At 37.4% G+C, this 23,882-nt stretch overlaps 1 protein-coding gene across 3 annotated transcripts in view; it reads left to right on the forward strand.

Moving 5' to 3' along the window:
* The window catches only part of KANSL1 (KAT8 regulatory NSL complex subunit 1), a 180,240-nt gene that overhangs the window by 125,868 nt on the left and 30,490 nt on the right, over positions 1-23,882 (forward strand). For all 3 annotated transcript variants that reach the window (XM_028087410.2, XM_028087411.2, XM_028087409.2), the window contains 4 exons: positions 2,009-2,150; positions 9,119-9,223; positions 22,774-22,886; positions 23,662-23,857. In XM_028087410.2, the coding sequence (XP_027943211.1) occupies positions 2,009-2,150; positions 9,119-9,223; positions 22,774-22,886; positions 23,662-23,857 (556 nt within the window). The remainder of the gene's footprint in view (positions 1-2,008; positions 2,151-9,118; positions 9,224-22,773; positions 22,887-23,661; positions 23,858-23,882) is intronic.

Below are 23,882 nucleotides of genomic sequence, written 5' to 3' on the forward strand. Positions count from 1 at the left end.
TTTATTATATTTTTTAAGGGTTTTTTTTTTTTTTTTAAGTAATCTCTGTGCCCAACATGGGGCTTGAACTCACCACCCCAAGATCAGAAGTCACGTGCTCCACCAACTGAGCTGTCCAGGCACCCCAGACTTTTGTTTTTAAAGAGAAATCACACATTTCATTATTAAATAGAGCTAAAATCCAACATCTTCATTCCCCTTCCCAGGGTGATGAGGACCCCGATCCTGACTTTGTTGAATATCAGTTCTATGCATGTTTTTATACATTTACTATTTATCTATTGGTAACAGTCCTTACTGTATGTTTATTCTTTTTTAGTTTTCTTACAATTTTTCCATTCCATATTGTTGAGATTTAGTCATGTTGATACATATTATAATAACTATTAATAAGCAGTAGTGCATTAAATTCTACTACTACTGTGTTATCTCAAACAACTTATTTCTTAGTTTATTTCCCTATTTTAGCAAATTAGATTGTAACTTTTAGCTATTACAAACTCTACTGCAGTGAATCTGTTTCTTCATGCAGATGTGCAGGTGTTCTTAGAAATAGAAATTCATGATGGTTGGGTATTCACATTTTTCTCTCTAGCCAAGTGTTTTGAAATTACCTTTCAGAAGCAGACATGCCAGGTTTTATTACCGGCAGTGTATGAATTGCTGTTCTCCACATCTTACCAAAACTTGGTTTTTCCAGTCTGGGTTTGAAATAGCTTCCTAATATTTGACCTGATACTAATATTTTAACCAAAAATCTAACAAGGTAGGGCGTATTTTTATGTATTTATTGACCATTTGGATTTCTCTTACATGAATTGTCTATTTATTTTTTATTAGATTGTCCGTTTTTTCACCTTGTTGGAGTTCTGTTCTGTATTCTGATATTTAATCTTCTACCGAACAGCAGCTTGCCTTTAACTTTATTAAGTCTTTTGTTGTATGTTGAAATTTAGCTAAAATGTTTTTTGTTGTCTTATTTAAGGAATCCTTCCAAAGATACTTTTCTTTCAGTTTGGCTTTTCAGATTTAGGAATTCCAAAATTACGGAATTATATAATGAGGAAGGGAACTAATTTTACTTTTTTCTTTGTAAAGAACTGACCATTTCAGTACTATTCATTGAATAGTTCAATCTTTCCCCACTGATAATGGATGTCATCCCTTTTATATATCCAGTTCTAAGTTTTGGGGCCTTGTATTTTGTCTCACTGGTCTTTTTATCTTTCTAGATTGCTTTAATTGTCATGGCTTTACAGTAAGTCTGTAATGCCAGGAAGTTTCCATCATATTTTCTTTAGAATTCTCTACTGTTCGTCTTTGTTTCCGTGTGAATTTTTGGATCTTTTCATCTGCTTCCATTAAAAACCCTGTAGGGAATTTGATTAGAACTTATTTGAATTTATACGCATGTGAAAATTGCCATCTTAAAAAAAAAATTGTATCATTTTTATAGGTCTTTATGTTTTCAGATTTTATTATTTCTCTAAAGATCTTGTATGTATCATGTTAGCATTAGTTGGTGTTGTGAATCATGCTTTTTATAAAAATGAATATTTTCTACTTATTGGCACACTTTTAGTTTTTGTATGCCAGTCTTTACAGTTTTGCTGAATTCTTTGCTTTAATAATTTGTGATGTCTTTTGGATTTTCTGTGTAGATAATCTTTATTGTTTATATATGTCTTATGTAAAAGTAGAAAATACTTCTCCATCTCCTGAGAAATTTCTGTCTTCTGAGAATATTTCTGTGTCTCCTCTGAAATTGCCACAGTATCAGGATACTAGAAGGCAGTTTCAGCTAGTTAATTTGGGAAGTATCTATATGTGAAATTTCGTCCATGTGTGTCCTGTGATTGACATACATACATATATACATAAAGTCTTGGATTTTTCTTGGCAGTAGAGTGGGCGACATAAGGGCCTTTAGATGTTAAAATCCTCCCATTCCCACTGCGTATAAATGTTGCTTCTACTCTTGAATTTCACTCAGTTTATTTCCTTTTAGGAGACGCAGGTCAGAATGGAGATGGGCTGCAGACCGAGCAGCTATTGTCAGCCGCTGGAACTGGCTTCAGGCTCATGTTTCTGACTTGGAATATCGAATTCGGCAGCAAACAGATATTTACAAACAGATACGTGCTAATAAGGTAAGAGATAAATGTCTGGTCTTTTTCAGCCCAGCTAAAAATTACCATTATCCTTTTTTCCCAGTCCCTCCATGACTCTTAACTGTGTCAAAGAGAAGGGTTTAATATGATCTGATATAGTGGTTTAATTTGTTTAAGGGCCTGATGTTGTTTAGAATAGTGCAGACAACACTATTAGAATATAATGTTAAATTGAACATGTGTTTAGAACAAAACAGTTCCTATATTTGGGCTAATAGGAGACATAAGAAGGGACTATATAATATAAGCCATTGATGTAACTCATTATTTGTTATATTTATGGAAAAGCAATGATGACTGAGGATATCATCTTGCGTTTTCTACTTAGATGCATTTCTATTTTACCACTAAGCTTCCCTTTCTTAAGGAAAAATAGGATTTTTCCTGAAAGACTGTTCAGTGAAATTAGACATGGGTGTTTGGGATTTTGGTTTTTCTGTGTCCTCTCATCTGCAGAGTCCTGGTTCTTACCTTAGAACTTTTTTTATCTTTGATAGTGACACTGTGGTAATTTTTCTTCTTAAAAATCAGCTTAGAAAAGAGTCCCTTTCTCAGTTTGGGTTTGACTGAGGGATAAATGTACATGGAAAAGACATCCATTTAGCAAATAGGTGAGTGCCTACTGTGTACCAGGCATTGTTCACTTTAGAAGGGTCAGTGGTTAAATAAGAATCCTACTTTTGTGGAGCTTACATTCTTAAAGAATTTTTTTTAAAAAATAAGTGTTGCAACACTTTTTTGTCCTGCCTTAGTGCTGGTCACAGTCTTCAGAGAATTGCTGTACTGTGTGGACTCTATGCATTAAATTAATTAGTAGGCCAAAAGATAAAGGATGACCAACTGACAATAAAATGATGAGAGTTTAAAGTTCTGCAGGCTCCCGTATATGTCATCTAAGCTTTTACTCCAAAAATTCCACTGGAGTGCTCTTCTAGTTGTTTTTTGGGGAAAACATTTTGTTGGCTATATTCTATTGCCTTTTTTGGCAACTACTTTAATTATGCCCTTTATTAAAATTATAAAGCATACCATAATAAACATCTTTAGCTAAGTCATATCATGGATACTTTTATGTTCTTGATGCATACTTCACAGAAGTATTTTGGCAACAGCCTTATTAGTTTACAGTCTCACTAGCTGTGTGTGACTTTTTTCCTCCTAAGATCTTAATTTTTAAGTAATCTCTACACCCATTCGGGGCTCGAACTCACAACCCAGAGATCAAGAGTCACATTCTCCACTGACTGAGCCAGCCAGGACCCCGGAGAAGATATTCTTAATTCACTTTTGGTTCCTGTTTTATTCTTTAGCTCATAAGTGAGCAATAATGACAGCAGTTTTAGGAAACTTTCAAAAAAGTCTTAGATATTTCTAAATATCTGGAAAGTGGTTATTCTGGAGTTTTGTGCATATATTGACTCTTTAAGAGTCTTATTATTCAGAACATAATGTATTAAAGAAATGCCAGGCTTGGGGTTGATAATCTTTTGTTCTAGTCCTGTCTTTGCTACCATATAGCTGTATAAGCTTGGGAAGAAAAGTCACTGAACCTTTCTGAGTCTCCATTTTCATGGTCTGTAAAATAAGACATTCAAGATTACAATATATTTTCTTGGTCTGCAGTCTGAATACAAAATGTCTGTTACAAAATTGTGATAGGAAGAGTAAAAGTTGAATGATAATCCTAACAAGTAATATGTTGAAAACTGACAGCTTTATTTATATTTATACAATGTCCGTTTAAAACAAATGTATTAGTTTCTTGGGGCTGCCATAACAGCACAAATTGGGTGGTAAGCTTAAAACAACAGAAATTTATCTTCTGGAGGCTGGAATTCTAAAATCAAGGTATAGGGAAGGCCACACTCCCTTTGAAGATTCTAGGGAAGAATCTTTCCTTGCTTCTTCTAAGCTTCTAGTGGTTGCTGGTAGTCCTTGGTGTTCCTCTGTTTAAAGCATCATTCCAGTTTCTGCCTCTGTCCTCACTTGGGCATCTTGTCTCTGTGTGTCTGTGCCAACATTTCCCTCCTAAAAGAACACGAGTCATATTGGGATTTAGGGCCCACAGTAGGGCTCATTTTAACCCAGTTATATCTGCAAAGACCCTAATTCCAAATAAGGATACATTTATAGGTTTTAGGTTACATAAATTTTAGACAGATACTGTTCAAGCCTGTATAACATGTAAGCAATAAAATTTACCCCGAAGGTAAATTAACGTGCATTTGGTCTCATATCACTATAATAATAGAAGTGTTTGAGCATTTACTGTGTGCCGAGCACTGTGCTAAGCGTTTTACTATTACTTACAAATGTAAAGGTAAACCACTGGAAGGTCAGAGAGGTAAGCAGTTTGCTCATGGCCAAGTAAACATGTGAGTGCAGAGCTGAGGTACAAGCATTTGACTGTTGCTCAAGTTAGTTGCTTCCAAGAGCTTGCCTACTTTTTGAGTTATTAAAATTTTTAACTGCCTGTGTTTTGGTAAAGTGGATTGATGTTCCCATTTCCTATCCTGCTCCAAGATTTGTTAGGATTGCCTGGGTAGTACAGGCCTTTTCATGACATGAATCTAGGTTTAGTGATCAACTGTAGAGTTATAATTTGTCTTAGGTTGGGGAATTAGAGGGTGAAGCTTTCTTTTTCTTTTTAAGGATTTACTCTCTAGCATGTTAACATTAATTTTTTTAAAGTGACATATTCCACAAAAAAAAAGTATTTGAGAACTACCACTAGTTGATTACCAGTTTCTTTTCTGTCAGAAATTAAGTATTAACTTCCAGGTTGAGAGAATCTTGAGAGTTTCTTTTGGGAGTAATGATTCCTGTTGCTTTTTGGAGAAAGGATACAGTGTTTAGGAGCTCCTCTGTACACTGCTCCTTACTATTTTAATTTTCATGTTCAGTAAGCCTTTTTTTTAAAGATGTTCCCTTGCCTTATAGAATGATAAAGGAAAACAGTGTATGTACCTGGAGTATATACATAGATAGGTATGTTCATGTGTGTTGTTTAATGCGCAGAGCAAATCTTACAGCTTACAAGTTTGTAAGAGGCAGAGCTAAATTTGAACTCACAGCTATTTATCTGACTCCAAAGCATTTTCTAACACTCTGCTGTTCTTTTGTCTTCATTATATGTCTTGAGCCTTTTTTTTTTTTTTTTTTTTTTTTTTTTTTGAGATTTCATACCTGCCAAATAAAACTGAGGGGGAAAGCACAGGGACCAAATGGGTTCTGTTGCTAAAGGACACACAGTCTTCAACATCCATGTCTAATACAAAACATACCCTTTTTCTTTTATCTCTTCTGACTGATCTGTGAAATTACACAGCAGTTGCTAACTAAGGATGGACATATTATTGGGAATGAGAGGCGGAAGAGCATTGAAGTTTCTGGATAGAAAAGGAGCTGAATGGAATAGCAGAAGCCTAGAAATACACCTTTGTCTTCAAAAGTGACATTCCCATCTTACAGGGTTATACCTTATAACCCTATAAGGCATTGTGGACAGCTATGTCTTATCTAGGTAACCCAGGACGGTTCCTGGGGAACTGATCTGCAGTGAGATAACTGATTTATCTTAAGATGGGGGTGGGGGGTATGTGAAATTAATCTTAATTCTGTATTATAAATTAAGAGGTGATTTTTTTTTTTAATCTTTGACTCCATATATTATATGAAATTGGTGAAATAGAAGCAGTTAAGTCTACAACTGAAGTTTTTTTCTGTTCTTTTTTGCTTGCTTTCTTTTGCCCTGTTTTGTAATTAGGCTTAGCATAATTCCTTCTACCAATTCTTCCTTTTTCAATTTTGGTTCATACTGTTTTCTTCTTTTTTTTTTTTTTTTTTTTTTGACTTCTGTAGGACAGCTTTGTGTTTCCACAGAGAAATAATTTATAAGATATATTATGACAACATGCAACTATGACCCATCCCAATTTCTTGGATCCTTATGTAGGAGTTTTCTAGGCCTGGGGGCCTGGGCATGATCCTGGTTTTGAATTGAGCGGTGTTGAAGGATGGGGAGACTCTCCCAGTCTTTGTATCTTGGCCTCTGTGAGTTTGCTGTCTATTTTAGAGTGCAGTAATAGCCCTGAGATTACCACTCCCACTTAATCCTCACACTGTCCTTCTTTAGCATTTTACACCTTCTAATGTACTACATAAAATTTATTTACTCATATTGTTTATTATCTGTCTTCCCCAGTATTGGAATGTAAGCACTTTCAGGGATGGGTTTGGATGGGGATACAGGGTAGAAGGGTATGTCTCTCCTTTCCTGTGTCCCCAGACCCTAAAAAAAAGTCAATAAATGGATAATTGATGGCTTGATTTGAATGAATGAAAGAACAAGAGTAGTTTGATCCAGTCTTTAGCCCTAGTTCTGCCATGGATTGGCCTGTTGACATGATCTTCAACCTCCATCCTCTCTGGGTCTATAAAATGATAGGGAATAAGTGGTCCCTACCAGGTCTTATTTATAAGTCTCAGGAGAGTGTCCTTGTTGTCTTTCAGAGAGGTGTTTATTTTAAGAAATTATTCAGTGGTTTAAGGAAAAAGTGCTCTCCGGAAAATAGTGGCTCTTATATCCTGACTTACCTTCTCACCTAAAAAAATTGAGGGAGTAACTTTATACCTGGTAATTGGATTATTTAGGCTCTGGCTGTAATTAATATAAACTTAATATTCTTGTTCAAGGAAAAAAAAATTTTTAACCTAAAACTCAAAAAACAATTGTCACACATTTCCTTTCTTAGTGTATGATTCTGCTAGGGAATATGGGGGATTCAAATGTCTTTGTATTATGTCTAAGTATTTAAGGGGCTTAACATTAGTTAATAAATAAATTAAGGCAGTAGTAAATAAATTGGCCCAAGATTCTGCTCTGGAAATGAGATTCAAATACACAGAATGTGGGACATAATCCGGATGCTTTAGGAACTCTGATAATGTAGATAAAACAAGTAGGGCTCAGTTAACCAGGGACATTTTCTTGGAAGGAGATGGGACTTGGATTTGACAAGCTCTTTCAAAGGATGAATGACGTTTTGGATATACATATTTTTAAAGGGCAGAATCAATATGAAGAAAAGGACATAAGAGCAGCTAGTATTGTAACCTTTAATTGCATTTATTTACCTAGTAACTGTATTGTAATAACCCTCCTCTCAGTGGCAACAACCTCATATACATGCAGACATTTTCTAGGAGATCATGAGACCGGTATAACTGTAACCAGGGCTCTTAAACAGGGAAGATGTTGAATGCATTATTTTAAGAAGGGAATAGTGTGCAAGACAACTCGTTTTTGTTAATAGTTTTTACTTTGACATGGTAAAGTTTATCAAGTCTGTTTTATGCTGTGATTGAGGGAAGAAAATATTTTTCAGCAGTTCTTTTAGCCAGATAAACTTCATTTTGAAGGCTAGGGCAAACGTTTCTTAATGGTCTTTCCCTCCCTTTCTGAGGAGTTACCACGTCATTTTCTACATAGGCTAGTCGTGGTCTTACTCCAGGATATGTAAGTGTTGTTTCTCTTGCTTGGGGGTGGGGGGGTGTTGTAACACTTTTTTTTCCTTCATTTTGGGGGGGGGGGATCAGGTAGAATGCCATTGTTTTTTCTTAATACCAGTCCCCCACTCCCCCATTTCGTCTCTTTGAATCCCCTATTTCATAGAGATTTTTGAGTTAGAAAGGACCCTAGGAATGGATCATCTGGTGTCTGTGTCATTAAAAAAAAAAAAAAGTCTGTGTCATAATGTCTAGGGAGCTCAAATTGATACAGTCAGAATCTTTAGGTCCTGAAATCCATATTTTAGGGTGTTCCCTGGGGGATTCTGATGCTGAGTCAAGACTAATCAAGTCTAGTATGTTTCAATTTAGAGCTTGCCTTAGAACTTAGCAGTGGAGCTTTTTAAAAAATGTCAAATGGTATGCCCTAACCCCAGGGACTCAGAGTAGAGTTGATGTTGAAGCTGGACAGGTATAGCTTGGTAAGTTTCCCCAGGTGATTCTAATACAAAATTACCTTTAAGAGAGTCTTACCATTCAGATCTCCTTATTTTCTAGATCAGAGGAGAACCAAAGACACAAAGCCCAGGTTACTTTCATCCCAGCCTTTCTGTTATACAGTGTCAAAACTTGGTTTTGGTTACCTCTGTTTGAGTTCATGGTGAGAGTCGTGGCTTTTTGTTTGTTTTACACTGTAAGCTCACTTCTGTCTTTACCAAGCTGGGCCCTTGCTGCCTGGATAGGATTTGTGGAGCCGTTTGAAGTTTCTTTTTTTACATTTTTTATTTCCTGGGATGAATGTAAGATCTGATTTTGAGGTTGTGAAGCAGGAACCTAACCTGGAGTGTTATTTATGCTTATGAGAAACAGGTGCCTTTGGAACGGTTTTAAGTTCTTGGTTTGTAATATATTGTAGGGACTGCACTGTTGTTCCACCTTTGTTTCATGTAGTTGTTTTGGTTGCTCTAATACCTTTGGCTTGTCATTTATATTTGTAGCACTTGACATTTACATTTGTAGCACTTAACATTTACATTTGTAGCATTTAAGGTAATCTTTAAGCCACATCTGTGATCAAGTTACCTAGAAAAATTGCATTAAAAACAGTATAAAGTACAATACTCGGCTCAAGATTCCAGATTAAAAGATGCTGAAGGTAACAAGCTTATGTAGGTCACAGCATTCAAATGGGAAAAGGGGGAAGCTTGGGTCTGACTTGGGCCTTATTACTCCTTGCTACTGCTAGGCTTTATATTGAAATAACTCTTGGGAAAGCAAAGCTGCTGGTAGTGTGTGTTTTTGTTTCAGAACCATAGGAAAAGGGAAAAGGGCTTTGGTAAACCAGTCCCCTGCCCCTAACTCTTGTGATATTAACTCATAAATTAAATTTGTGACTTAGGATACCACTCCCTTATGCTGCTTCTCTCTCTGTCTTGCAGGGTTTGATAGTTCTCGGGGAGGCACCTCCCCCAGAGCATACAACAACAGACTTATTCCTTCCACTTAGTTCTGAAATGAAGACAGATCATGGGAATGATAAATTGGTAAGTATAAAAGACAGAAAAGGGGGGAAATGAGTGAGAATTCTGGGGTTTGCATCAGTACACAGTTTATTCTCTGTAACAAGGATCCTGGCATTGGCTGAAGGAAGGGACTATATCCCCTTTTATCACCTTCGGCATTTCAAGGCTTGAATTCCTGAATAGAGCGGCACAGGGCCCCTCCTGCAGCTGTGTCATTGACCTTGATCTTAAAAAGCAGCTCCTAACTCAGGACGACACAGCCAGAGCAAGTGTGGCAGTGGGGAGTATTACTGAGAATCAGGAGACCTTGTGGCTCTGATGGCATTTCTGGGACACTACGAAATGAAAAGGTTGGACTAGAGGTTGGACATCACAAAGATGTTGAAAGAGCTCTCTCTGAGTTACCCCCTTTAATTCTGTAATGAGAGTAAAGCTGTCATTTTCTCTAATTTTCTGTATCCTTAAAGCCTAGTCCACATCTTCCTCTTCCATGATTCCTTCTTTTTCTGTTTCTCTCAAAACCCAGTTAATTTCTTTAACTTCTGAATCCCAAGAGCACTTTTTTAAATTTGTTTCACTTTTTTCCCCCGAAGCTCATTGGCTTTTATGAATATTAGCATTTCTGAAGTCATTCATTAGAAATTCCAGAGTCCCACGACTGTGGTTGGTTTGGGAGGCTAGAGTTGCTGGGTCTTTAAATCCTGCATTAAACCAGCTCGTCTCTTTCATCTGCAAATCAACAAAGCTTGTTATCCTTTGTTATTATCATTTTAAGCAGAAATTCATGTGATATGGTGGAAACTAACTTTCCTAATGAGAGAACTTAAAGCCAGGGATAAATGTGAAGACATTAAGAGATTAATGGTTCTTAACTGGAAAATGGTTTTAAATAAATTAAAGAGTAGAATGCCAGATTTTGCGAGTATTCAAGTCCACAGTGTGGACTCATTATATGCTATCTGTAGAATTATTTTTTACAAATGATTTGTGAAACTGTTTTAGTGATTGCTCTAGCCAAGAAAAAAATTGTTACAAGTCTGAGAGAAAACATGGGTAAGGTTGGAAGGGCAGCTGGTGCTTGGTGGTATGATGTACAGGAAACATGAGATTTGAGGCATACATGATTGGGAGTGAGTTTTGTAAAGACATTTATATATTTGTGTATTTAGGAATTCCAAAAATGTTTGGACAATCTCTTGTAGTCAGGGTTTTCTCACCTCAGTGCTCGTGAAGGATAGGACATGACAGTCTCTCATTGTGTTCTGATTCTCATTGTTGTATTTACACATGTTGACATGTGTGCATGTGCGTGCACCCCTTCGGGACTTGTCTCTTTTCCTACCCACCATTCACTTGCATGTGTATGTTTAGTGTTAGATCATGTGATTCTTGAATGTCAAGATCATCTTCGTTGTACCTGATATGTCAACTGCCAAGCAGGTTTTCACTGTAGGAAGACTTTTTAAAGTTCTTGGTTTGTAATATATTGTAGGGACTGGACTGTTCACCTTTGTTTTATGTAATAGTTTTGGTTGCTCAAATACAGTTGGCTTACTTCGAATTATATTTGTAGCTCTTAGGGTAATCTTTAATTTTGCCTTTTTGTTATCCAGCTTCTTTTTATACCTTGTCTTCAATTTTGCTTTAAAAAATCTTAAGTCACATTTGACAGGGGCAGCTGTAAATTTTCATACTCACATTTAACCACCCTATATTTCATTTCTATTTTGCTTATTAATTTTTTTCTAAAATGGAAGTATTTATTGCCCCCCCCTTTTTACTCCTTCCTTTCAAAAAACATTTCAAGACTTGTGGTTTAAGAATAATTATGTCAGAGGTGTGTGTTTTGTTGTGCTGTGTTGTGTCGTTCATTTTTGTATTTTCATTTCTGAAACTCACCAAAGAAGCCAGAGGATTTTTTTTAAAACTATCAAGATACAGTTTCAAGAAGTTAAACACAATTTTCAAAGAAATACATGGTGAATTACTGATTAAGGTGGTAATAATGAGTGCTGGAGTGCGATTACACTCAGTAGCCTCCAAAACTTATAATATCCTATAAGAATAATAAAGCCATTACCTTTGGAGTCAGGTTTTCAACTAAACACAGATCAGTTTTAACTCCTCAGTGTTCTAAAAATTAACATCCAACTTGAGGCATCTGAGCCCTAATCAGGTATAAGTAGTAAGTAAAACAAAGTTAAGTAATTTAATGAGAGTTATATGACCCTAGGCGGGCTTGTTTAGATGATGTTCAAGTGTTTATACCGAGAGGACACATAATCATCTTTTTGCCTTATTTACAAACTGAATGAGTGTTTCTTGACTGAACTAATATATATCTGCTTTGGTTATGAGCACAGTACAGATATTGCAGAAACTGAATTATTTTAGAGACTGGATACATGGGTGAGCCTTTTTAGAATCATGGAGACAAGCAGGAAATATTTCCTGAGATGGAGTGGGTTTTGTTTTTATACCACAGAGTAGTAGGGGAGAAGAAGAGAGAAACTTCTAGAAAAATCCCCTTTTAAAAAAAAAAACTTACTTCAGTCTGACTTCTAACTCAAAGGCAGTTTGAAAGGTAAGAGTAGGTGGAGGAGAGAAACTAAGGGCTTTGCAGGTGCTGATAAAGTCAACTGCTGCACTAATAAATTCTGATATGAAATAAAAAAACCTTCTGAACAAAAAGGCTGTGTTCCTGGAAAGAGGAAGTGTATAAAGCTGTTGGGTGCTGTTCTCCCATGTTCTAAAACATGTCCTTTCCTTCTTCTCCTCCCTTATCCCTCTCCTGAATAAATAGTAGTCCCCTTTTCCCCAACTAAGAATTAACGAGTGAAAAGAGCTAACTTGGAACCTTATGCCTATTACTAGGTAGGAATAATGCATTTAAAAATTACCAGAGAAAGTCAAAATTTCAGACAGAAAACACATTCAGAGATGAGGGCCTCCTTAGTCCCTTTGGTACAGGGTTTTTAGAACTCAACTAGAGAGCCACAATCTCATTGGTTTTCATATTGTCAGAGGTTGGAGGTCACCGCTGCTAAGTAGCTAGAAATTGAGGGAGGGAATAGTGGCAAAGAGGGAGTCATGGGGGTGGAGGGCTTAGTCCCACAATCTGTTTAAATCCCTCTCAGATCCTTCAGCTAATCGAGCCCCTGAACTTCACAAGTTCAGTGAGTTTTGATAGAACCTAGTAGAAAGCCACAGTTGGTAGGCTGAAAGAGCTGAGCAGAGAATGTAATCACTGCCCACTGCAGTAAACACAGAATTTTGGAGTTTGAATTCTACCATGACTTGGTAAATACCTTGGGCCTGGGCCTTACATTGAAACTAAGGAAGGCTCATGCTTTAGGATTTAAAGACTTTCCCAGGACTAAGGGACTCGCCATAGGATTAAGGAAAAACCCAAAATAGACTCTAATATGTTTCTGCATGAAACATGTTATACATGTTATACAAAATCAAGATTCATTTGGTTTCTAACCAAATAGAACTAGAAATTTGCCTACTAGAGCAAAAGTTAACATGCTTCTGGGAAAATTCATTGAATCCAGAGTTCAGTATCATATACAATATATTACACAATAACAATTTATTAGACCTAGCAATAAACAGAAAAACGTCTTCCTTAGTCATGAGAAAAAAAAAAATAGTAAAAACTGATCCTGAAATGGCTCAGATTGGAATTAGGAAATAAGAGTTTAAAAGCATCTAGGGCGCCTGGGTAGCTCAGTTGGTTAAGTGACTGCCTTCGGCTCAGGTCATGATCCTGGAGTCCCGGATCGAGTCCCACATCGGGCTCCCTGCTCAGCGGGGAGTCTGCTTCTCCCTCTGACCCTCCCCCTTTTCATGCTCTCTTTCTCTCATTCTCTCTCTCAAATAAATAAAATCTTAAAAAAAAAATTGAAAAGCATCTAATAAAATATGTTTGAAGATTTAGAGTAAAAGATAGTAAACATGGGGGAATCTCAGCATAGAGGTGAAAACTAAAAAAAAGAATCACATGGAACTTGTGGAACACAAATTGGAGAATTGAAAAGTACAATATCTGAATAAAAAGTGTACTGGTATACTAAGCAGCAGGTTGAAAACTTTAGAGAAGAGAAAGGCTCATGGAGCACCTGGGTGGCTCATTCGGTTAAGCATCTGTCTCTTGATTTTGGCTCAGGTCATGAACTCAGGGTCGTGAGATTGAGCCCCACATCGGGCTCCATGCTCAGCACACGGTCTGCTTGACCCTCTCCCTCTGCTCCTTCCCCTGTGCATGTGTTCTCTCACTCTCTCAAATAAATAAAATCTTTAAAAAGGGTTAGGGCACATAACAGATCAGTGGAAATTAACCAGCCAAAAAATAGACTGAACATAGAACTGCTCAGAAATGAACATAATCCTAGGGGAACAGTGAATATGTATACTTAGAGTTCCAGAAGGAGGAGAGATTGAGTGGTACTGGTGGGGAGGGGTGGGGTTAAAGGAAATAATGACTGGATATGTGAATGAAAAAGATAATTTTACAGATTGAAGAAACTCGGAAAATAGTAAGCAGGAAAAAGATAACATGGTGAGAATGAAAGATGAAGAAAATCTCGCAGGTAGCCAGAGGGGAAAAAAGATGCATTCCATGTAAGTGAATATTGATAAGGATAGGTGACTTCTTTTCAGAAACAATGGAGGACAGACAGTGATGGGGTGAGATCATTAAAATGGGGGGGGTTGGATTTGCCCCTCAACATTCTATACATGGCGAAAAGAAATTCTTTAAAAAATAAAGGTGAAATAGGGCGCCTGGGTGGCTCAGTAGGTTAAGCGTCTGCCTTCTGCTGGGGTCGTGATCCCAGGGTCCTGGGATCGAGCCCCCAATCGGGCTTCTGCTCAGCGGGGAGCCTGCTTCCCCTCTCCCTCTGTGCTTTCTCTCCCTCTTTCGCTGTCTTTCAAATAAATAAATAAAAATCTTTTTAAAAAAATAAAGGTGAAATAAAGTCCTTTTTAGGTAAAGGAAAGTTGAGAGGAATCTGTTGGCAGAATATCTGCTCTGAAAGAAATGTTAAAGAACTTTCTTTAGGTTGCAGGTGAATAGTAACAGTTGGAAGCTCAGATCTGGGGGAATAAAAGGGCGGGAAGGTGTACTTAACGGACAGTAAGCTTTGAAAAGCTGCTGTGGGTGTATTAATATTAGCAAAGTAACTTTCAAGACAGGATTACCAGAGATAAAGAAGGACATTTTACATTCATAAGTGGGGTCATTTCATCAAGGAGGCAGAATAGTCATAAAGGTGGATGCTTCAAATACATACACTCCTAACTCAGTAATTCATAGAATTACTAAACAAAAAATGAGAAAATAAAAGATCCAGACAACACTGCCAACCACCTTGGCCTGTTTGACATGTGTAGAACACTACTTTCCCCCCACACTTCCCATACCTTCTTGTGCAAAGTAGGATTAATAATGCAAGTCCCTACTCTGTTATCTGCATTTCCAAACTCCAAAGATCTATGAGAACCAAAAGTGGTTTTCCTAAGTTGCATCAAGCTCATTTGGTGGCAGAATTTGACCTGAAGTGATATTTGTTAAGACTTTATATTTTTAATTATCCATACCTTTTGAAGCAGAAATATTAATGTATTTGATTTTTTAAAAAAATAATTAAGACTATTTTGGGGGAAGCAGTTTAAGGTTGATGGCAAAATTGAGCAGAAGATAGAGATTTCTCATATACCCCCTTCCTGGTATGGCACTCCTGCCTTGGGTAGCCTCCCCCATGGTCAACATCCCCCACTAAAGTGGTGCATTTGTTGCAACTGATGAGCCTACATTGGCATATCACAGCCACCCAAGGTCCATAGTTTACATTACAATTCACTCTTGGTGTTTGCATTCTTTGGGTTTGGATTTGTATTTGATTTTGAAGCACTTAACCCAGTGCATACAATGTATGACTTTGTGAAAGTCTGTATGAATTTCCATGACACATCAGCCCTCAAGGGTCATAGGTAAGAGTGGCTCTGTTTCTATACCTCTTTAGAATGGTTGGTAATTATTGAAGAAGTATAATATGCTTTTAACAGCATTTGGTCCATAATGAACATTTGGTAAAAGCTTATTGTTCCAGACTGTGCTGTGTGCCTAGGAAACACCTATTGGCAAAACCAGGTATCTTCCCTTGAGAGCTTCATAGTCTTAAAACAGGCACATAACGGGGGAATAAAGAGGGGAAGAGTTCTCACTTCTAAGGGAGGTCAGGAAAGGTAGTGTAATAGAGAAGGATGTACTTGTGCTGAGTCCTTGTGGACTTGCTGAAGATTGAGAATGAGTTCCGACAGGGAGGGTACTGCATGTATAATATGAAAGGCTTGAGAGAGCCCGGTGTTGTAGAGGAACTACAAATACTTTTCTTTGATGGAGTGTTGGATGATTGGGCCAATTCATAAAGGATTTTGTATTTATCTTAATGAGTTTATGTATTTCATCCTGTAAGGTGACAGGAAGCTGTAGTCTGATACTAGATTTGTGTATGAGTGAAATTTGCTTTACTCAATAATGCTGGGTAAACTTTTCTTCATTTTTTAAAAAATGATTTTAAACTTACCGAAAAGTTATAAAAGTAGCACGTGGGAGTCCCCACGTACCCTTCACGTGGCTTCCTATAGTGTGGTTAACTTGCATAATCATTGTACAGTGATCAAAACTGGGAATTAACATTGATACAGTACTATTCAGATTGTATTCAAATTTCACTCATTTTCTCACTGATGTTTTTTTTGGGGGGGGGGTTCCAAAATCCCACACTGCATTTAGTTGTCCTATCTCTTTAAATCCCTTCCAATCTGTGGTGGTTCTTCCTCTTTGTTGTCTTTCACGGCCTTAATACAAAATACTGGTCTGTTATTTTGTATGATGTTCTTCCCAGTTGGAGGCGCTTGATGTTTTATCATTATTAGAGGTTATGCATTTATCACAGTAATACCACAGAAGTGTACTCTGCCCTTCTAAGTGCACCATACTGGGGAGACGTGATGTTGGTGGTGATAGCTTCTTGGCCTTGCTTAAAGGCGGTGCCTGCCAGCCCTCCCCACTGTCAAGTTAGTATTTTCCCCTTTGTAATGAATGTCTGTCTCATACATGTAATATTCTGTTGCTCATTATACTTTAATCCACAATTTTATCATCTACTAGTGGGTTTTGCCTGCAACAATTTTTACTGTGGTGTTTACTGAATGATTTTCTATTTTCTATATCTGTTGGAATTCTATTAGAAAGAGCTGTCTTTTCTCTCTCATTTACTTATGTATTTATTCAGTCATTCAGTTTGTATCAGAATGGATTCATGGATATTTATTTTATGTATTATAATCTGTTACTGTTATTATTCATTCAGTTGATCCACTTGTTGAGACAACTTTTTGGTATTTGGCCTCTTTCATCTTGGCTCCTGTGTCTTTTCAACGTGTTCCCCTATGTTAGTATTCACTTTTAGGCACCAAAAGATGTTCCAAGCTCATCTTGTATTTTACCTGCTCCAGCCCTGGTTCCTTTTATTGGGTTCAGAAACCAAGATCTGGATACTAGTTGTGCTCATTGCTGCGTGGTGTCATTGCTTCTAGGACTTCTCAACAGACAAAGCTGGGAAACATGTTGCTAAAGCATACATATACGTACATATATGTATGCAGATGGGTATATATTAAGATTTTATGTATTTGAGAGAGAACAAGCGTGGGGGGGGGGAGGCAGACTCCCCGCTGAGCAGGGTGCCCAACATGGGGCTCGGTCCCACAACCCAGGGATCACGACCTTAGCTGAAGGCAGGTGCTTAACCGACTGAACCACCCAGGCGCCCCTTTATTATTATTTTTGAGTATGTGAAGCATTACTACATTTCTAAGAGTCAGAGCTACACACAAAACCATCATTCCATCTTCTCTATTTCCCCTTCTTTCCCTCATGTTCCAGCCTTCTATAGGGGGCCATTTTCATTAGTTTTTGGATTGGCTTTCCTGTATTTCTTTTGCCCAAATGAGCAAGTGACATGTACATTTTCTTATATCCCCTTTTTTCTTCCAGGAAACGTAATTACTGGGTAAATATTTTTTAAAGGTCTAGATTTGAAATTGAGATTTGTTTAACAAAATGTTGCTTCTGTGGCTTTTGACAGATGACTTCACTATATGTGTTTGTTTCTATTTGTAAAACAAGCCTCATTTCTTTTACCCTTTCCTTACTTTGTGGAGTGATGGTGATAACAAGTCAGAGGATAAATGCTTTCTCAGAAGAAAGGCATGCTAAAAATGTAAGCTCTTGCTTTTTCTTTTTAAACAGTCCAAGCTATAATCTTCAACCATTGGTTAAGTAGGAACAACTTTTTTTTTTTTCCTGAAGTTTTGCAGTCACCAGGGGCAGTGAATAGTGTATTGGCCCAACAAGGGTTTTGAGATAGAGAGTAGAGTGATAGATACTGGCTGAGGAATATTTGATTTACCATATTAAAAAGAAAAAAAAAAGACTAGTTAGGACTATTAAAATAGGGATGTGGATAATAAGTTGAACAAGAATTTAGGACTGTTTTTAGCAGTTACTATATTTCTCTAGATTCTTGATGTGTATTTTCAATGGTGTTGGTAAATATAAATCTTAGGTGCAGTAGCCTTTGGACTTGCATGTAACGGCATCCTGCTGATTGAAATTTTTCAACGTAAATATTTCAGGGGTGCTTAGCTGGCTCCAGTCAGAGGAACATGCGACTCTTGATCTCAGGGTCATGAGTTCGAGCCCCATGTTGAGTGTAGCGATCACATGCATACATACGTATTTAAAAAACTCAAAATTACTTTTGCATAATTATATAGTTTTTTTTAAAGGTTTATCTATTAGAGAGAGAGAGAGTGTACAGGAGTGGGAGGGACAGAGGGAGAGAAGCAGACTCCCTGATGAACGTGGAACCCAACATGGGCTTCGATCCCACAAACCCGAGATCATGACCTGAGCTGAAACCAAGAGTCTGTTGCTTAACTGAGCCACCCAAGTGCCCCTGTATAGATTTTCTTTTAACCTCAACATAGAGACATAGGAAAGTGAGGCGCACATATAGTTCCATTTTATATGTGCAGAAATGTGAACTTAGGTAAGTAACTTGATGGAAGTGGAATTTTCAGAAGGTTCCACTCTCTAAATTTAGCACAATTTCCTGGCCATAGTGCTAGTTCATGGAAATGACTGGTATACTGTTTATTGGCCAGTAATATTTTGGTGATTTTAAGCAAGACTATGTTGAATATTATTGAGATGAGCTTGAAACATGAAATAAGTGATATAAAGCCAAAGAGTAATTTATTTTGAACCAAGAATAAAAGTTGACTTCTCTAGTTAGCTTTTTCTTTCCTTTTTGATGACGTTGGTCCAAAAACCAGTAAGCAAAATGGAACTGTTTAAGTTTTCTGAACAAATGTGTTGCACTTAAAAAAATTGGTATTTCAAGCAGCTATGACGTGGCATTAATTGAATTAAAGATACACATATGTTGTGCAGGTTATGTTTTTAAGTGTGTGCCTTTGATATTTATCCTTTTACTTCCTCTCCTATTTGGCAGAGTAAGTTGAGTGGGCATGGATTCTTAGACCCCAAGAAAAGCTACCCCTTTAGACCTTAATTCAGCCTAACTTTTCTTTAAAGGCTCTTGGTCATACTTAGTGGTTTGGCCAAAAGGGAGTAGTGATGAATCAGACAGATGTCTGCTTTATATGTATAACAAATTTGAATCTTAATGCTGTGTTATTTTCTTCCATATATCTAGCCCCTTCAGTCAGGGAAGAAATCACTTCAGTAACCCTCCTTGCTACTTTTAACTCTAAGATCACCCCAAAAGGTAATCCCCTGACTCTGCTTTTGGGGAAAGGGGAATTAAGAGAAATTCTCTACCTCTTCAGCTGTTCTACTCCTTTCTTTCTGGCTGTGGGATGCACGTGCCCTCAGAGTGTATCTGAATACCACATACAGTTCAAGAGAAGCTCAGTAGTAAGTCCTGCTTTCTGGATAGGAGAGCCTTAGAGTCTTTGATCCTTTTTACAGTTTCCCATTGGAAGACCATATCTGAGTCATGTATTAGTTTCCTGAAAATACCAATGATGTAAACCACTGCAATAGTGATGATCAAGCTTAAGTTAGTATGTGGGTATAACATTTGTGAAGTGTTTATTAATGTATCTCTGCCCTCTCTCTTTTTGCACCCTTTTGGACCGCAGGATAAGGGAGTGTTTGCTTTTTCTTAACTGTGAATGCATTTAAGTATCTTTAAGTAAAATTGTGTTGTGAGTTGTGTTTTTCTTTTTCCACATGGAACACTGTTGGAGGATTGAGGCTACTGTTTTAAGCTCTTTACATTTGAGAATGGGTGATGAACCTAACTGCCCCAGTGCCCTGCTTTTAGATCTCAGTGTGATTATAGGATATCCCACGGTCCTCTGGTTATCGAGTGCTTCCTTGTATGGTTGGGACTAGAAGCTAGGCACATTCCCTCTGAGGTTCATGCTCTTGATTGCTTGTTGTGTGCTGTTTTATCTTTGACAAACATTTCTGTGCTAAATAATGTTTTCCCTGTTGCCTTCAGTTTTAATTTGGGGGCCTGAATTGCCCCCAGGAAAATTTTAAGTTCCTCTAAGAAAATCAGGAAAATTCACGTTGAATATTAATGGCATTTAAATATATATATATCTATATATCTGTAGGCATAAACAGGATAGGATTTACCAGTAGTTATCTGTAGGTCGTGAGATTTCTGATGTTCTGTGCTTTTTCTTCAGACTTTCTGTACGTAAGTTTTTCTGAAATAAGATTTTGTTAAAGAATGGCAGCAACATTTTGTTTTGATAGGCGTCCTTACAGTTAATTTTCCCATAATCCCTACAAAATAAACTTTAATCAAATGTGGATTCAGGGCGCCTGGGTGGCTCAGTCGTTAAGTGTCTGCCTTCGGCTCAGGTCATGATCCCAGGGTCCTGGGATTGAGTCCCGCATTGGGCTCCCTGCTCCTTGGGAGCCTGCTTCTCCCTCTGCCTACCTCTCTCTCTCTGTCTCTCGTGAATATATAAATAAATAAAATCTAAAAAAAAAAATGTGGATTCAACCTGTTACTTGTAAGTGACATCTTATAAAACATGTAGATATATAGATCATATCTCTGCCATAATGTAATGTTGAATGCTTTTATTTTAAGGGAATGTAAAATTGAAATTCTTAAGATCGCTATACCAGCAAAAAGTTCATAGTCACCAAAATTTCATGTTGAAAGGAAACTTCTTCATCTAAACCAGAACTTCTGTAATCTTAGGAAAGCTGTAACATCCCTGGAGTCACACATCTGCTAGTTAATGCCAACCTGAATATTAAATCCTCTGATTATCTAGTACTTTCTCATACCGTAATGTTTGGGTTTTTTGAGGTTCCCCCTGAATAGTAAATCTTAGCATTCAGGAGGATATTTGGGATTTCCTGGGTTTTTTTAATGTAAAAATATTATCTAAAAAAATTTGTCTCTGACACTATTTTTGTCCTGTCATTGTCTGTGTATGTACATTTATAGTCATCACAGTTGTATTAAAAACATTTTGAATTTAATCTTTTTCCAAAATCATTTCTACATAAAAGACTTTTTTTTTTACCTTTAAATATTCTTTTGGTATAAAGGAAGAAGAAATGTCTTTTGTGATTATTTTTAATACTCTAATATGCTGTGCTACAATTTATAATTGTGCCTCAGATGTTGAGCATTGAGATTATTGATAGATACCATTGCAGTGATCAGCTTTGTATATAAGATTTTTGGGAAATGTGTTTCTTGGGTTATTTCTTTAAGATAAATTTTTAGGATTGAGTGATATGAACATCTTTGTAAGTCTTGCCACTTAACACCACTTTACTTTCCAAGAGGAAATTCGTGTAGTGTTTAAGGCAATGAGTATGTGTGCCAAATTTGCCATGATTTTGGCATCATTGACTGGTCTGATCAGGATTTATGTGGTAATTTAGTACCTGTACAGGCTATCTCTAAGAACATTTCTCAGTGTTCACTCATTGTAGTTGGTTTATGTCTTTTCTGCTTGTATACTTTGATCTAGCTTTTTGGTTAATTTGTGTGAAAACATTTTAGTTAGCTTTCCAGTCTATTGTCCTTTTCTTCTTTTTAAAGATTTTATTTACTCATTTGACAGAGAAGGAGAGAGAGAGAACACAAGCAGGGGGAGTAGGAGGGAGAGAAGCAGTCTCCCCACTGAGCAGAGAGTGTGACATGGGGCTCGATCCCAGGACCCCAGGATCATGACCCAAGCCAAAGGCAGACACTCAACCGACTGAGCCACTCGGGCTCCCCTCTATCGTCCTTTCTTGCCTTTTTTTTTTTTAAAAGATTTTATTTATTTATATGAGAGAGAGAGACAGTGAGAAAGGGAACACAAGCAGGAGGAGTGGGAAAGGGAGAAGCAGGCTCTCCGCTGAGCAGGGAGCCCGATGCGGGGCTGGATCCCAGGACCCTAGGACCACGACCTGAGCCGAGGGCAGACGCTCAGTGACTGAGCCACCAGGTTCCCCTCTGTTGTCCTTTCTTGATACTTGCCTACAACTGCTCTGTTCTGCAGATTCTTTGGTGTTTTCTCCCCCAGGGGTATAAAGATCTAAAAGAAATTAAATAATACTAAAAAAGAGAATTTCAGCCTCAAAATACTGGCTTTGATATGGACTGGTAGCATTTACAGAGAGGAGAACTTAAGCACACCCTAAGTCATTTTGAGTTGTAAGGAGACAAAGACCCACTGCCTTTCTGTGGTATTCCAGCAACACCAGAATGGAGGGATAAGTGGTGTATCTGTGGCTTTATTGAGTGTAACTCAGAGACTCCACATGATTGACATCTCATGGCTCTGCCTGTCCCTTTTGAGCCTAATGAATACATAATTTGTTTTGAAATAGTCGGATTCAAACTTTTCCAGATTCTTTACCACCTCCCTTTTTTTCAGCTTATGTCCTAAGCATGTATTTGATTTGTGTAGTCCAGAGACAGTAGTTACTAACTGATAGCATCAGGTAATTAGTTATTCACTTTTATTAACTTTTTTCTATTTTAGTATATGCATATATATTTACACAAAGTATGGTTTTCTAGAAAGAGGGTTCCAGCATACACTGTCAAGTTAAGCAGGTATTAACTACGTTTACATTCTCTCTTAGTTGCCTTGATACTGAACCTGTGTATCCTCTTGACCCTTGAAGACTCTTGTTACCACGTAATTATTTTGCTAAGCTTCTGTTCCATGGAATCATTAAAGCATTTCCCCATCAGTAAGCACTTAATATTAGTCTGTTGAATATTTTGTTTCCTTATCTTCTTCACCCCAAAGCAAAAGCCAGTTCTCTTAGTTTTTTTTTTGTTTTTTTTTTTTTTCTCAGTCATACATATTTGGTTTTGCAGGTTAGTTGTCTGAAATTGGAGGTGTTTCATTTAAATAATGAAATGGTGCCACTTTTCAGTCTGGATGCTATTGGTTAAATGTTATCATGTATTTTTATCTTTCTCCTTTAGATCGAATCCGTTTCTCAGCCACTGGAAAACCATGGTGCCTCTGGTCATCCTTCAGAGTCATTGTCTACCAAATCATGTGGAGCATTGAGACCTGTCAATGGAGTTATTAACACGTAAGTTTTGTGTCTTCTACTTCCTATGGTGCAGTAGGCTTGTAAAAGATGAATTTGGGGCTCTTAGTTATCCATAGCCAGGACTAACCCTGGTTTAAAGACAGAAGCCTTATTGCTTAATAGTATTGTGCATGCTTACTGTAGCAAGTATACATTAATTAGCATGCTTAGTGTAGTTCCCTTTTACTTACTGTAGCCTAAACTTAACTCACAATGGAGAAAAAATAATAGGTCCTACTTTTGTGAGTCGTTCTAGTTGGTCCTGGTCTTGGTAGAATTCTTGAGAAGTGTTTACATAAACTCTTTTACTTTAGGATGGATTAGATCCCTAAAGGCTGTGTTTGTAAATCTGTATTTATGAAAGTTGAAGGAATCCCTCTACAAGTGAACAATGTGTACCCATCCCTAAAAGTCGAATTTTACAGAAGAACTGATTCTTAGGCAGCTCATTAACATTTTCAAGATTATTTTCTTACCAGTTGCAATTTTCTTCATTTTCTTGGTGTTTCTGTTGTAGAAGAGAACTTAATCACTTAGAACCTGAGTTTATCACTTACTGACTTGCACTTTTCAGACATGATGTTAATGCCAACCAGGAGTCTTAAAAATAAGCACAGACACTGCACACACACTTATATTAAGAAGTGACATGCATCTGCTCTAGAATACTTGTTTGTGTCTGTGAACATCTATAAGCACAGGAGGTTGAACCGGTATTAGAGGCTTTGTTTCCTTGTCTTCTGAGAAGTGAATATTCTTCCTTCCCCTTGTATAGTCTTCAGCCTATCTTGGCAGACCACATTCCAGGTGACATCTCTGATGCTGAAGAACAGTTACAAAAAAAGCAACGACTCAATCTAGTTTCTTCATCAACTGATGGCACCTGTGTGGCAGCCCGAACACGTCCTGTGCTGAGCTGTAAGAAACGAAGGCTTGTTCGACCCAACAGCATCGTTCCTCTTTCCAGGAAGGTCAGTACCAGTGACACTTGGTCAT

The sequence above is a fragment of the Eumetopias jubatus genome, unplaced genomic scaffold (genome assembly GCF_037043125.1).
Source record: "Eumetopias jubatus isolate StellerSeaLion01/CBP00866 unplaced genomic scaffold, mEumJub1_p1.0 scaffold_10, whole genome shotgun sequence".
NCBI lineage: Eukaryota > Metazoa > Chordata > Mammalia > Carnivora > Otariidae > Eumetopias > Eumetopias jubatus.